The sequence below is a fragment of the Narcine bancroftii genome, chromosome 2 (genome assembly GCF_036971445.1).
Source record: "Narcine bancroftii isolate sNarBan1 chromosome 2, sNarBan1.hap1, whole genome shotgun sequence".
NCBI lineage: Eukaryota > Metazoa > Chordata > Chondrichthyes > Torpediniformes > Narcinidae > Narcine > Narcine bancroftii.
The window spans coordinates 365198822-365214425 of record NC_091470.1 but is presented as its reverse complement, the minus strand read 5'-3'; the positions used below and the strand labels follow the sequence as shown (position 1 = coordinate 365214425).

Below are 15604 nucleotides of genomic sequence, written 5' to 3'. Positions count from 1 at the left end.
CTCACCATACTTCTGTGAACTGTAACGGATTTATTAAGACTGGGCAGGTGGGTGTGTATTTCTTTGTATTTCTTTGTGCCAGATTGAATGCATCTTTTTGCATTCAGGCAGAACCCCATTTACATTGTCTGGTTGTCTACCTTCCTGAAACTCCACTGTCCCATTGAAGAATAGTCTGTGCAGGCATTCATTCTCTTCTAACAGTTAGAGATTGAAACTGAGAAGGAGAGGAATGGGAACAAAAAATGAACTAAACATTTGACTTAAGTCAAGATAATTTTACGGAGTGCAGCGGACTTTTGTAAACTGGGCTTGATAACCACTTTTGACTTGCTGGAATGAGATGATGTGAGACTGTAGCTTGTGCTTCATCTTTAACTTCACCCTGCCGAAAGGTATAGTGAATACACGCTGCATCGTGGATGGTGCAGGCAAAATTTTATTGATATTTTTATATATGTATATATGTATATGTACTGCATATGAATAGTTTGTGTGTGTTTGTGTGCTATGTCTGTATGTGTGTTTGCATGTTTTTGAACCAAGGACTAAAGAACGCTGTTTCGTCCAGTTGTACTTCTATAATCGGATAATAATAAGCTTGAACTTGAAAGTGCACCTGAAGCTTCGATTTAATTTATTGCTTTTTGTTGTCAGATTAACTATCTTCATTAGATGTCATCATGGGTCACAACTTGTCATTTTAGTTGGTTTATAAATCTGAATATATCTGAGCATTAAAACTGATCATAATTTAGTTTTTAAATTATTCATAGTTAGGACTGCATCGATGCACTTTTTTTTGCTATTTATTCAACTCCACACCAAGCTCACACGATTATGTGCCGCCTCGCAGTTTGTAGAACATAAAGTGTGGAGAAATAACTTCACTATTTGGGATTCTTTAAATGCAGCAGACTACTTCATTTGCAATTCTCTTTTATTAGGTGTGAGATCCCAGAATCCATTGCCAACTCTGGAAGGCTCTATCCAAAACGTTGAGTTGAAGTACTGTAGCACATCATTGGTCAAATGTGTTTCGGGGACCATGGGATCAATAAAAGCTTGTGCCAAAGCCCCAGGTACGTGCAGCTGGAACATTTCAAAGTTTATTGCCTGTGCAGGAAAATTGGCTGATCTCTTTATATGGGAAGTCACTGAAATTAGAGTTTGCTTTCTCTGTCATGAATCAGCTGCCCCCAAAAGATTTGTTCTTTTGTCGTTGGACAATTCTACCTTTTAGATGCAATGATCAGGCAGTGAAAATCTGACTTAAACTCTTTTGGAATTTGTTTGTATTCCCTGAAGTTTCATTCTTAACCATTGCTATACAATTTTTTGATGTACAGGCATTTGAATAAGCCTGATCTATAAGGTGTGTATATATACAGTATGTGGTTTTCTCCACTTTGTTAAAGCAGTATATTCAGTTACATGCTTGCATGGGAAACTTCAAAATGATGCCAGAAACTGTACATTCAAAATTGTGTTGAGTAGTTTAAATTAACAATGGTGAAACCATTAATTCTATTAAAGAGTCTTCAATTTTAAGACATTTCACTCTCATTATTTTGTCCATTCACAGACATAATCTAGGTAGAGAATGGTGTTATGGTTAGCATACCGGATAGCGCAAAGCTATTACAATGCCAGCAACTGAGGTTCAAATCTGATGCTGTCTGTAGGGTGTTGGTATGAGCTCCCCGTGTTTGTGTGGGTTTCCTCCAGGTGCTCTGCTTTCATCCCACCCTTCGAAACTTTCGGGAGTTGTAGGTTAATTGGGGTGTTTGGGTGGCATGGGCTCATCAGTTGGAAGGGCCTGTTACCATGCTGTATGTCTAAATTAAATTAGTATAGTTTCTTTAATGCAAATATGAGCTATAAAGTTTAATGGAGTAGAAGTTTGTCCGATGTATTATACATTAAATACTTGATATGGTAATAAATGTTGATTGAACAGTTCAATGGAATTGCATTTCAGATGTAGAATTCAATAGGCAATTGCTACCACATTGTGGATGTAGTATTATAATAGCCGATAGATTTTAATCCTTTATTAGAGGATGGTCTCAATTTCTATAAATGATGATTACTTCTAATCTATGTTCGGTTTACAATAATGCTGAGCTTTAAAAGGAATTATTTCACATTTTTTTCTTCGTTATGAGTAACATCACAAAAAAGCAAAGAGCAGAATTTTTTGGAGCAGTGCATTATCGTTACATTTCTGACTGTTTGGATCTAAAGTGATGAGATTAAAATCTTTCTTGTGGATGGTCCTTGGTCTGAAAGTTTAATTGCCTTCACCTGTTTCCAAGTGATTGAGCTCTCAGCGCAAACCTTTCCTATCTTTGCAATAGGTTCTCTGTGCTTTTATGAACAGTTGCCAGGATGTCTGATTTCACAAGCGGAAAACATTTCAACTGTCCAACTGAGCTTGTTGTTTTGAAGTTAAGGCACCTTGAAGAAATTAAATGGAGCTTGAGCATCTGTCTGTCCTTCAAATAACAGCACTGTTTTTCCTTTGAGATTGGCTTCTTTAATCGGTTAAGTTGATGCTGCAAAGCCTTTCCACCATCCACAATGCCCTGGCCAGGAGTTTGATGGAATTCTCTCCACTTGCAAGGAAGAATTCCATTCCAATAATACTCGAGGCTTGATACTATCCAGGGCAAAGCAATCGTTTGATTGACATCCCATCCACATGAAACATTCTAATGCATTCTTTCCCTTCGACACCAACATGGCCGCAGAGTGTATCATGTGCAAGTTATATTACAATTAGCAACGAGGCTAATTCATCATCGCACCCTAAACCCTTCACCCCGTCTACCACAATGAGAAACATGAGGAAAAAAAAGCAAAGACAAAAGTTTGCAAATGAGACAAAAAATGTAAATACTGGAAAACAAATCTGCATTAAAGGCAGCACTTGTGAAGAGAGGAACAGAATTCATGCTTCAGATTAATGAAACATTTAAGATATCTCCAAACTAGCCAACCAGAGCTTTCTGATAAAAGGTTATTGACTCTTTGTATAGAGGTTGCCCAGCCTACCAAGTCTTAACAGCATTTTGTTTTTGCTGAAGAGCACCCTCAACATCAATGTAATTCGGAAAAATATCACCGGACCTTCATTGTTACTGGTCTAAATTCTGGAACTCCCTCCCCAACGGCTCTGGTGGTTCAGGAAGGCAAGTCACTACCACCTCCCGAAACCCACTTGGGATTGGCAATAAGTGCTAGCTTTGCTATTATCACCCGTAATAATATTTTTCATGGTGGAAGCTAACAGCAGACGGTAATGGTTTGACACGGTGGTACAGATATCAGATTTTCCATTTGTATCCTTTGGATTTCCAGTGGATCATGTGGTGCCTCTCAAGCCAGCATTCATTTCCAATTCAAAGCATAATATGTCAGAGGAACTCAGTGGGTCAAGCAGCACGTTTCAGTCTGGAAACCTTTATCAGGACAGCATCAAGTGCCTTTATGATGGGTTCCGGCCTGAATTGTTGACCATTTCTTTCCTCCCACTGATGCTATTTAATCTGCTGAGTTCCTCCCCAGCAGACAATTTCTTTGTTCCAGGTCTGCAGTCTCTTCTGTGGTCCCTTCTTTTCCAGTTCATTGGTATTGCATGAAGGAATATGAGAATGGGTGGCAGAAAGGATGAAAAAAATGTTGGTCGGAAAGTATTTCACAGCCATCGGTGCTTTTGAAGTACACCCATTCATTTAGTCCATTGAAACACAAGAGGTAGATTGCAAATAGTAAGGGCTCATAAGCAGATCAACTTCCAAATAGTAGGACCCTGAAAAGGCCACTTATCTCTCCAAGTTTGATCTAACTTCTTCATCTGTCTTCTCTGATTTTCCTTATATTTCCCTTTGGCTTCAAAGATCATCTGCAGTTAATAGGGTCTTCACAACATTGGATCTTTCAGTTTCTTTTCCTCTCCTCCCTTTGTTCTCTTGACTGGTCGTACTCCTCTCCAACTTAAAACATACTTGTCATCCATCTGAGGAAAGGGCACCTAAATTTTGTTTCTATCTCCATAAATGCTGCCTGACCAGTTGAATAGTTACAGCATTCTCTGTTCTTATTGCCTTTAGCTATCTTAGTTTTATTTAGATAGAGCTTTATTCCCCTGTCGTAGGTAGATTAAAGTGCAATACACAAAAGTACTGTAGAACCTCAGCAGATCACACAGCGTCTCTGGGAAGCAAAGGGATATAACTAATGTTGCGGGCCAGAGCCCTTCAGCAAGGAATGAGAGGAAAGCAGGCATGTGCCTGAATAAAAAGGTGCGGTGGGGGGGGGGGGTAGGGGGAGAGAACTTGAGAGCAACAGGGATTGCAGATGTGGAGCAGTGAGAGAGACCTTCACAAAACTCTCTTCGAAGAGGGGAGGACCTCTTTCAGGGTAGGCATCCCTTGAAGAGACTTTGCAGTGGAGCCGCTGAATGGAGTTAAACACGAAATATCTGCAGATGTCATGATTGTGTTGTAATATGGAAAAGTGCTAGAGAAACTCTGCAGGTCATGCAGCATCTATAGAAAACAACGGGATATAACCAACATTTGGGCCTGAGCCCTTTGTCGAGTCATGAGCAGGAAGCAGGCAGTTGCTGGAAAAAAAAGATGGGGAGTGGAGAGAAGGTAGATTACATTTGGCTCAATATTATGCACTTGAATGTATGGTCGTCTCATCCATGGATTGCTTCTGTTTTTGAATTATAAGAGCATTTGCATCTGTGAGGGTCTCAAAGAAAGCCAGTAAAACTAAATCAGTGGAGGTCACAAAGAAAGAAGAAAAATGGGTGATCATCTCAGTTTGTGAACAGAAATGCACTAGCTTTATCACTAGGTCATAAATAGACCAATAGATTATTTCTGTTTGCACTTGCTCAAACTGAAGCAATCTCTGCCCTCATTTAGCAATAACATGGTACCAAATGTGTTGAAGCTTGACCATGTTCTCTTAATATGCAGTGGCCACTTTCCTCATTGTCAGCGTGGACCAGAAACTTAGCAGGGCCACCCCCATAATCCTGTGACTACCATAGTGGGACAAATTTGCATCGCCTGGAGTGAGTCACCTCCTAGGCCCAGAGCGGTCGTTGTCTTTCTGAAAAGTAATGGCCGTTCAATTTCTGTAATCCCAGTGAGAATAATTGTCTGAACCACTGAGACTGATTATCCATTCAAACAAATCACTTTGTGAAACCTGTCTTTTCAAAAGATCAATTGCCATCCAGAAGAATGTTTAGTTCTCCACCAAAAATCTTAATCCAGTATCCTAATCAGATTATTGGTTCAAATAACTTCATTGGCATCCAGTGTGAATCATCTCAATTCAGCCTGAGGTCTCACAGGCAGCTCCCATGTCATGAAAGCATTAGGAAGACTGGAGTGCTGGTGGGATGTACAGGGAAGAATATTAAATCAAGGAGCTATGGCACTAGAAGTTCCTGGCATTGATGTGAAGGAAGGAATCTGAGCGGGGATTGGCATTGTTGTTGGTTGTCCACCAGCTTAAAAAGATGAATAAAAAGATTTGAAGTGTACTATATTGGCAGTATTTTGTCCTATGAAGTAGCTCTTCACTTGGCTGGATTCCACACAACAAATCCTATGAATCCCTTTCAAGGGCTCTGCCACATATTTTTATTAGATCAGAGTGCCATGTTTATTAAAAGGAATAACTTGCTCTTTTCACCAGAGGGAAGTAAGTTTTATGAAATCGCTTCAATGTCCAAATATCTTAAACTCGACAATGTCCCTTAGAAGTTCTCAATAAACAAAATGAAAACACTTCTTTAAGGTGTGATTCCTCAAAGCACCTTATGGTCATAGATTGTGGTTTGAAAAATCTTTGAATGTATCAGGGGCAGTGGAACATGCAACCAAAAGATATAGGAGTAGAAATAGGCCATTTGGCCCATTGAGTCTGCTCTGCCATTCCATCGTGAGCTGATCCATTCTCTCACTCATCTGCCTTCTCCCCTGACTATTCAGATACCTATCAATCTCTGCCTTAAATACATCCAAGGTCCTGGCCACCACAGTTGCCCGTGGCAGCAAATTCTACGGATTTACTCCTCTGGCTAAATAAATTCCTCTGTATTTCTATTTTAAATGGGTGTCCTTCAATCTTGAAATTGTGCTCTTTTGCTCGACACATCCCGACATGGGAAACAACTTTGCCACATTTACTATGTCTGGGACTTGCAACATTCAACATGCTTCTATGAGTTCCCCCCCTCATTCTTCTGAACTCCAAGGAGTACCATCAAAAGTTCAAGCAACATTTTCTTGGCTGATGGGCAAGTGTAGTTGATTTTAATGAGTATGTTTTAATCAAAATATAATTTAAAGTACAATATTTCCTGTAAATAGCCCAATGTGTTTTGCTTTTCTTTTGGGGTGTAGATACTTTTGAGATGTTGATACAAGAGACGAAAATTATTGACAGAATTTTTCATTCCAAAATAGGAGGAAGTGATGGGAAGAAGGAGAAGCTGATTCCATTAATACAAGGGCCTTCAGACACAAGAGACTTGCATAAGAGCAAATGGCTGAATGAAACCAGGAAACCTGAATCTCTTCTCGCTCCTGACCTGCTGGCTTTCACTATTCAGATTCCTCTGCAAATGAACAGCTATCACAACTCTGGTAAGAATTAACTCTAGATATTCTACTTTTGCTTTTCTTAGCATTCCTACCATGGATATATATGAATGCCATTACAATAAATTATGTTTAAGAATGATGAAACCAGTACAAAACACACATGTTAAGTCATCTTCTAATGAAGTGATGAATATAATTAAGTTACAAACATAAATCTTTGGCTTGGCTTCGCGGACGAAGATTTATGGAGGGGTAATGTCCACATCAGCTGCAGGCTCGTTGGTGACTGACAAGTCCGATGCGGGACAGGCATGCACGGTTGCAGCGGTTGCAGGGGAAAATTGGTTGGTTGGGGTTGGGTGTTGGGTTTTTCCTCCTTTGTCTTTTGACAGTGAGGTGGGCTCTGCGGTCTTCTTCCAAGGAGGTTGCTGCCTGCCGAACTGTGAGGCGCCAAGATGCACGGTTTGAGGCGATATCAGCCCACTGGTGATGGTCAATGTGGCAGGCACCAAGAGCTTTCTTTAGACAGTCCTTGTACCTCTTCTTTGGTGTCTCGGTGGCCAGTGGCGAGCTCGCCATATAACACGATCTTGGGTATATATAACACATTGATCATAAATATACTCAATGCAGCCAAACATTATTGAGCATGAAGATCGAAAATGAGTGATATTTTTATAACTGTTGAGTGAAATGATCTTTTTGTTGTGAGTAAACTAGAATTGCTCACTTTTTCAATGATAATCGAGTTGTTTGTAAAGATAGGGCCAAACAGAGAGCAAGAAGTGGGAAATCTTTGGAATGTATTAGTGAAACATGGTTGCAGGTGGGACGTGATTGGCAACTAACTTTCATTGCTTCAGGTGTGAAAGATTCAGAGGGTCAAGAGGGGGTGGTCTTGCAGTGCTTGTCATAGAAAATATTACAGCTGTGCTTAGGCAGGAAAGTGCTTAGGGAGGCGATTTGGATGGAATTGAAGAATGGGAAAGGGGTAGTTACACTCATAGGGGTATATTATTGACCACCTAATGGAGAACGAGAATTAGAGGAGCAAATTTGTAGGGAGATAGCAGATATTTGTAATAAGCGCAGGATTGTGATCGTGGGAGATTTTAATTTTCCAAATATAGATTGGAAAACCCATATGTTGAAAGGGCTGGATGGGTTGGAGTTTGTCAAATGTCTGCCAGATAGTTTTTTACAGCAATTCTTCGAGGTACTAACTAGAGACGGGCAGTGTTGGATCTACTGTTGGTGATGAGATAGGTCAGGAGATGGAGGGATGTGTTGGGGAGCACTCCAGGTCCAGTGATCATAGTGTCATTACTTTCAATGTAATTATAGAAAGGAATAGGTCAAGGCCAAGGGTTGAGGTTTTCGACTGGGGAAAAGCTAGATTTGAGGTGCTAAAAGATTTACAAGGAGTGGATTGGGACAATTTGTTTTATGGGCAGGATGTAGTAGAGAAATGGAGGTCTTTTAAAGGTGAGATTTTGAGGGTACAAAATATTTATGTTCCTGTTAGATTGAAAGGTAGGGTGAAAAGTTTGAGAGAGCCATGGTTTTCAAGGGATATTGGAAAGTTGGTTTGAAAAAAGAGGGAGACCTTCATTAAATATAAGAAACAAGGAAAAAAGATGTTTGGAGAATACATTGAATGTAAAAAGAATCTTAAGAAGGAAATAAGAAAAGCTAAAAGAAGGTACGAGGTGGCTTTAGCAAGCAGGGTGAAAATAAATCCAAAAGGTTTCTACAAATATGTTAATAGCAAAAGGAGAGTGAGAGATAAAATTGGTCCCTGAGAGAATCAGGGCAGACGACTGTGTGTGGAGCCAAAAGAGATGAGGGAGATATTGAACAAGTTCTTTTCTTTGGTATTCACTAAGGAGAATGATATTGAACTGTGCAGGGTAAATGAAGCAAAGAGAGCAATTATGGAGACTGTAGTGATTAAGAAAGAGTAAGTACTGGAGCTTTGGATGCATATAAAAGTGGATAAGTCTCCAGGTCCCAATGGGATTTTCCCCAGGACCTTGAGAGCAGTTAGTGAGGAAATATCACCAGCTATGACAGTGATTTTTCAAATGTCATTAGAGATGGGATTAGTGCTGGAGGATTGGCGTATTGCACATGTGGTTCCTTTGTTTAAAAAGGGTTTGAGGAGCAAGCCTAGCAATTATCGGCCTGTAAGTTTGACGTCTGTGGTAGGCAAATTAATGGAAAGCATTCTTAGAGATAATATATGTCAGGATCTGGAGAGACAGGGTCTGATTGGGAAGGTCATGTTTGACCAATCTTTTTGACATTTTTGAAGAGGTGTCTAGGAATGTTGATGAGGGTAGAGCAGTGGATGTTGTCTATATGGACTTCAGTAAGGCCTTCGATAAGGTTCTTCATGGAAGGTTAATTAGGAAGGTTCATTCGTTAGGTATTAATTTTGAGATAGTCAATAGTTAACAGTAGTTGCAAGGAAGATGCCAGAGAGTCTTAGTGGTTTGTCAGTTTGGAGGCTGTTGGCGAGTGGTGTGCCTCAGGGTTCTGTATTGGGCCCACTGCTGTTTGTCATTTACATTAATGATGTGGATGATGGGGTGGTAAATTGGATAAGTAAATATGCATATGATTCTAAAATAGGTGGAATTGTGGATAATGAAGGTTTTGAAAGATTGCAGAGGGATTTGGACAGCTTAGAAGAGTGGGCTGACAGATGGCAGATGGAGTTTAACGCTGATGGGTGTGAGGTGCTTCATTTTGGAAGGAATGTGCGTAGTAAATGGGAGGGTATAGCGGTAGCTACGAGGGAAAAAGGAGAACAGAGCTACACGCTGGATTCAGTTTTGTTTAAAAATGGTTTATTAGAAAAAGCCCGCACTGCACCTTATAAAGTGGCTGTCAAGTCCCATCCCTGCGTTGGCCGTGACGTGACAACGCAGACGAGTATGCATGCACAGCACCTCTGCCCATGAGGGAAGCAAAACCTGGCGGCACCATCTTGAAGCAGCTGCTCAGCTGCCAAGGCCGTGACCAACACGAAGCCGGTTCGCCTGCATCGCAATGTGCGCCACCACACAACCCCCGCCTCCCCCCAAGAACCGGCTCTAGTGTCCTGCTGATACGATCTGTTGGCTGAGGTCCACAGCCAGTGTGCTGTGAAAAGTTCCTCCCTACCCCCAATGTCCAGTGTGAAAGTTTTGCCTGAGTTGCACAGGATCTTGTATGGGCCTTCATAAGGTTATTGGAGGGGGGGTGGAATGCAGGCCACGGCATACGAATACAAAGTCTGCGGTTGATGTCTTTGGGGATGGATGCTGGCTGGCATCCATGGTGTGAGGGTGGGGTGGGGGGGGGGTTGCAAACGAAGCTAACCTGTCCCGTAGGTCCTGTAATAATGCTTTCCCCTCAGTGGCTGAATCTCGGGATGGTGGGAAGAATTCGCCTGGCAGGGTTAGCGAGGCGCTGTAAACCAATTCAGCTTAGAATGCCTGAAATCCTCTTTAGGTGCTGTCCTGATGCCCAATAGGACCTGGTGGAGCCTGTCCACCCTGGGGCCATTTAAACGGACTGTGAGAGCTGACCATGTGGCGATGGAAGCACTCAATGAGTCCATTGGCCTGGGGGTGATAGGCTGTGGTGTGGTACTGCTTGATGCCCAGAAACATTGTGAGCTGTGTCCACAGTGCTTATGTAAACTGCGCCCTTCTGTCGGTGGTTATGTAGGCTGGTACTCCAAACTTCGCGATCCAATGTGTGAGCAGTGCCTCCAGCCATCTCGTGGAGCGGTCTATTACTGTGAAGAGGTACCGGGCATCCCGGGAGATGGGTAGTGGGCTCATGATGTTGACATGTATATATTTGAACTGTCTCTTTGGAGGGTCGAACTGGTGGACCGGACTCTTGGATGCCTGACACTGAGTGCAATTGCGCTCCATCTGCGCGGCTTGTTATCTCAGGTCGTGCCACACGAACCTCTCTGCTACCATATGGGTTGTGGTTTTCATAGACAGGTGTGAGGTCGTGAAAGGCCTTGGAGTCTTTGAGGGGGTCGGAGTGGGTGAACTAGTGTGTGGCTGTGACCTTCTCTGCTGATGGTGCCGCCCCGTTTGCGGTGACGATGTGGCCCAAGACGCATGGAGTCTTTCCCGAATTGGAACTTCGCCACATTGACCATGAGTCCAAACTCTGACAGGCGAGCATAAAGTCTGCGGAGATGGTCCTTGCGTTCCTCATGGTCCTTGCTTGCGATGAGTATGTCATCCAGGTAAATGAACACAAAATCCAAGTCTCTGCCCTCTGCGTTCATCAAGCACTGAAAGGTTTGCGCCGCATTCTTGAGACAAAAGGCACGTGGAGGAATTCGAAAAGTCTTGAAGGGGGTGATAATAGCCATCTTGCCAATGTTGTCTGGGTGGACTGGGATTTGGTGATAGCCACGTACCAAATCGACTTTGGAGAACACCTTCGCACCGTGAAGTCTTGTATGTGTGAGACTGGGTAGCAGTCGAGTGTGGTGGAGTTGTTAAGGTGGCGGTAATCCCCACAGGGACGCCAACCGCCTGAGGACTTGGGGACCATGTGTAGTGGGGAAACCCATGGTCTGTTGGACCTGCAGACTATGCCCAGTTCTTGCATCTGGGAAAATTCCTCTTTGGCCAACTGCAGTTTGTTTAGGGGAAGTCTCCTGGCTTTGGCATAGAGTGGGGACCCCTGGGTCGGTATGTAGTGTAGCACCCCGTGCTGTGGCATGGTGGTAGTGAATTGCGGTCTGAGCATAGCTAGGGAATTCATCCAGGATGCAGCTATACTCGTCCTTGGGACGCTCACCATGGCCACTCCTGGGTTGTGGGTGACAGTAGCTTCGAGTTGGATGGTGTGCAAAGTCCGGGCGTGCACTAGGCGCTTGACTTTCATGTCCACCAGCAGGTCGTGCATCCGAAGGAAATTAGCGCTGAGGAACGATATGCCCACAGCAGCTAGAGTGAAATTCCACGGGAACTTCTCGATGCCGAGCTGAATTTGCATGTTGCGTGTGCTGAAGGTTTTGATGGTGGTGTTGTTTGCTGCCCGGAGCGTGGGGCATCGTGGTCACGTTCGTGTCTCCACTGCGTTTGGTGGGATGACACTGAGTTCAGCACCCGTGTTGACCTGGAACTGTTGCCCACTAACTTTATTGGTGACATGCAGAAAGCTATTGATGTGGCCAGCTCGCACGGCCAATAGCGAGTAAGGTTGCCTGCATTTACATGCCTGTGCCCCCCAACATTGGTGATAAAAGCCCCAGGGAGTGTTTGGTGCCTCTGCCAGCTTGCTGGGGTGCGGTTGTTCCCATTTGGAGTTGGGGCACAACACCTGGTTCATGACAGACTCATTATCGTGTTTCATGCACCACAGGACATCTGCTCTAGCCTTGTGTGCATCCGAGAAATCCTCATCTGCTAACAGCAGCTGTATGTTGTCCGGCATCTGCTCCAGGAAAACCTGTTTGAACGTGAGGCACGGCTTGTGGCCCTCTGCCAGCACGAGCATTTTGTCCACGAGGGCGGTTGGTGCTTTGTCCCCCAGGCCATATAGGTGCATGAGCCTGGTGACGCGCTGGCACCTGGAAAGGCCGAAGGTACTTAAGAGGAGCTTCTTGAGTGCTGGGTATTTGCCTTCCTCCAGGGTGTCATGTATCAGGTTGCCCACTCTGGCTGTGGTCTATCTTGGTCGAGGGCACTGATGACGTTGTAGAACATTGTTGATTTGAAGGTGATCTGCCGGAGGTTGAATTGTGCTTCCGCTTGCCCAGACCAAGTACGTGGGCGAAGCATCCACAAGGGCGATAATTTCATAGCCACTGCGTTAACTGCTGCAGTGTTCACGATATAGAGTCCAGAATCTTCTGGGCTTGTCAGTGTCACCAATGGTAGCGGTAGCTACGAGGCGGAAACGAGCTAAGAACTGCACGCAAGAACTGCATGCTGGGGTCAGTTTTGTTTCCAACGGTTTATTCGAAAAAGCCCGCACAGCACCTTATAAGGCGACCGTCAAGTCCCACTCCGCATTGCTGGTAATGCGACGACATAGCTGAGTGCGCGTTCGCGGTCCCTCTGCCCACGAGGGAACCAAAACCCGGTGGCACCATCTTGACACAGCTGCTCCCCTGCCGTGGCCATGACAAACATAGAGCTGGTTCACCTGAGTGGTGATGTGCGCTGCCTCAAGGGCATTGAAGAATGCAGTGGAGCAGAAAGATCTAGGAATAAAAATTTAGAGTACTGTGTGCAGTTCTGGTCACCTAAGGATAGCAACAGGTAGAGAGTGCAGAGAAGATTTATGAAAATGTTACCTGGGTTTCAGCTTCTAGATTACAAAGAAAGATTGAGCAAATTGAGTAGAAGGTTAAGAGGGGATTTGACAGAGGTATTTAAGATTATGAGAATAATAGATAGAGTTGATGTGGATCGGCTTTTTCCATTGAGAGTAGAAGAAATTGAAACAAGAGTCATGAGTTAAGGGGTAAAAGTAACTTCTTTACTCAGAGAGTGGTGGCTGTATGGAGAAGTAGTGGTGGAAGGGTCCATTTTGTCATTTAAGGAAAAATTGGATAGGTATATGCATGGGAGGGGAATGGAAGGTTATGGGCAGCGTGTTGGTAGGAGGTTGGTTTGGTGCGGACTAGAAGGGCCAAAACAGCTTGTTTTGTGCTGTAATTGTTACATGGTAATAATGCATGCTTGCTCTCTCCCACTGACAATTATTAAACGTAGGAACAACTGGCATGTGTTTTAACTGTTTAGGACTATTTTTAAAATGGAGCTCTTTTACAATGGTTAATTCCTGGATCTTAAAGAAGTTTTTAATTCTTTGATTTTGATGTTGTACATGGTTGAATAAAAAATGAAATTATGACAAAAAAATTCATTGTTATTTAGGAGATTAAAAACTAAAATGCAAAACTACTGCAGCCCATTTTGGGAAATGACCTTGTAACACTTGAAAAACATATTTTGTAAATGATAACATGTATTGTTGTAAATGTATGTGCATGGAAATTCTTACTTGTTGCAGCTGTTTTATAAGAATGGTTAATAAAAATATGAGCTCAACAATATGTAAGTTGGCATGTAGGAGTTTATTCTGGGACGTACCAGGCTGCAGTAAGTAAAAGAATTTTGGTGCATATGTACACCATACAATAAATATAATTATATGATTAGCATTATCTGATGAATTTCCATCCTGCTTCATTGTCCATTCTGCTGTCATTTCTGTGTGTTAGTGTCAAAAATTCAAATGTTTTTAACTCATGGGAATTTCTCCAACCGGAAGGCACTCCAAGAATGTAGGTTGTTGTTTTGTTCAATCAGCTGTTTGAGAACATTGAGAATTTCACAAGCCTTGAAACTTGCAGCTTGTAACAAAGCTGCAGCAGGGTTGACGTCAGAACAAGTATTAGTGGGGGGGGGCACAATATGACTTTTAAAAACTCGCTTGGGGGAGGGGGTTGCCTACCTACCTAGCATGAACCTCCTCCGTGCGCCACTGCTGTCCCCCTCCAACCTAACAGACAAATGCGCTGCTTATATTGTGGACGAGTGATACTACACGTTAACCAGTAGAGGTTACAATACCTCCTTTGGGGAGGCAGTGTCTGCAAATGCCCTCCAGTGCTGACCCTGAGCTGCGGCAAGTGTATCTTCATTGGCTCTTCAAGGGAGCATTTGGACTTATCTTGCATTCTCAATTTTGGTTCACATCCTGGTTTCACAAATATGTAACCAACACCCTTTTGAAATATTTATGGAATCAGGTTTTCAGGCAGAGTCCAGACCATAGTTACTTTCTGAGTGAAAATAAAAATTCTTTTGTACTCCATTCGCACTGGTTTTTAAACTTTGGATCACTGGTGAGTAACCCTCGTGAGGAACGAGAAGAGTTTTCTGTCTTCTGTTTATGATCTTGAAAATCTGGATCAAATCACCTGCAAGTCTCTATGATTCCAAGAATAACCTTTAAGCTTTCCAATCCCTCTTGAAACTGACTAAGTATGGTTGAAGACAAAAAGAGACCTGCTTATACTGGAATTCCGAAATAAAAACAACGGCATCTGGGGAGGCAAACGGTGATGTTTACGGTCGAGACCTGCACTGGGCATGATGGAATAGTGGTGACATCACAGCACTACTCTTGCCTGTTAATCTCGAGATAAGATGCTGACTTGCAACTCAGTCTTCAAAACTACAATATAAGTAAATCATTTCTTCAGGAATAAAACACTGGTCTCTATACTGGTGAACATGGAAGTATGATAATGCTATAAACACCCTCGTGGTCATGAATGTCTTTCAAGGACTGAAATTTGCCATTCTTATCTTGAAGATCTACTCGGTACATTTTCCAAAACCTTCAATTATCTCTTGAAGTGTGGTGCTTAGATTTGACCACAGAAGCCTAATTGAAGCCTAATCAGGGATTTATGAAGTTTTAACATGACCTTTTTGCTTTTGCGTTATTCCTGTTCTTGTAAACCCACACAACCAATTAACAGGATTTTCCGTCGCATTTCTTTGAATAAAACTCAGTTTGCCTGCATTGTGACAGCTGTGATTGGTCACTGCAAATACCATGGAAGAGTTGTGGAAGCAAAAGCACCACTTCATGTAAAGGTAGATAAAGGCAATGACTCCCAGAGAAAACACAAGTCTTCCCGTTGTTCATTGCACATTTTCCATGTTTGCCTTTGAGCACAAATTCCCATCTGCTGATGTAGCTTCAACACATGAGAAAGGGCAGCCAATTCACTCAGGAGTGTTAATTGCATCTTTTATTTTTCCGCAGCTATTTGGCACGAAAAAACAGTCTAGAAATGATTGTTATGGCTTCAAAGAGCAGAAGTCTGTGTGAAATTTACAAATCTCTTTTTGAAGAGTCATTGGATGGCTAATACTTGAAATGCGGTTATTCCACATTCTGTTTATTGTTGATGCACC

General features: G+C 42.8%; 1 protein-coding gene across 15 annotated transcripts in view; it reads left to right on the top strand.

Annotated features, from left to right (window-relative positions):
• Positions 1 to 15604, top strand: part of LOC138755825 (intermembrane lipid transfer protein VPS13B-like) — a 1263706-nt gene that overhangs the window by 474736 nt on the left and 773366 nt on the right. For all 15 annotated transcript variants that reach the window (XR_011352575.1, XM_069922506.1, XM_069922508.1 and 12 more), the window contains 2 exons: positions 948 to 1082; positions 6498 to 6677. Coding sequence is in view for 14 of the 15 variants with exons in the window: in XM_069922506.1 (XP_069778607.1) it covers positions 948 to 1082; positions 6498 to 6677 (315 nt within the window). In the remaining variant the exon portion in view is untranslated. The remainder of the gene's footprint in view (positions 1 to 947; positions 1083 to 6497; positions 6678 to 15604) is intronic.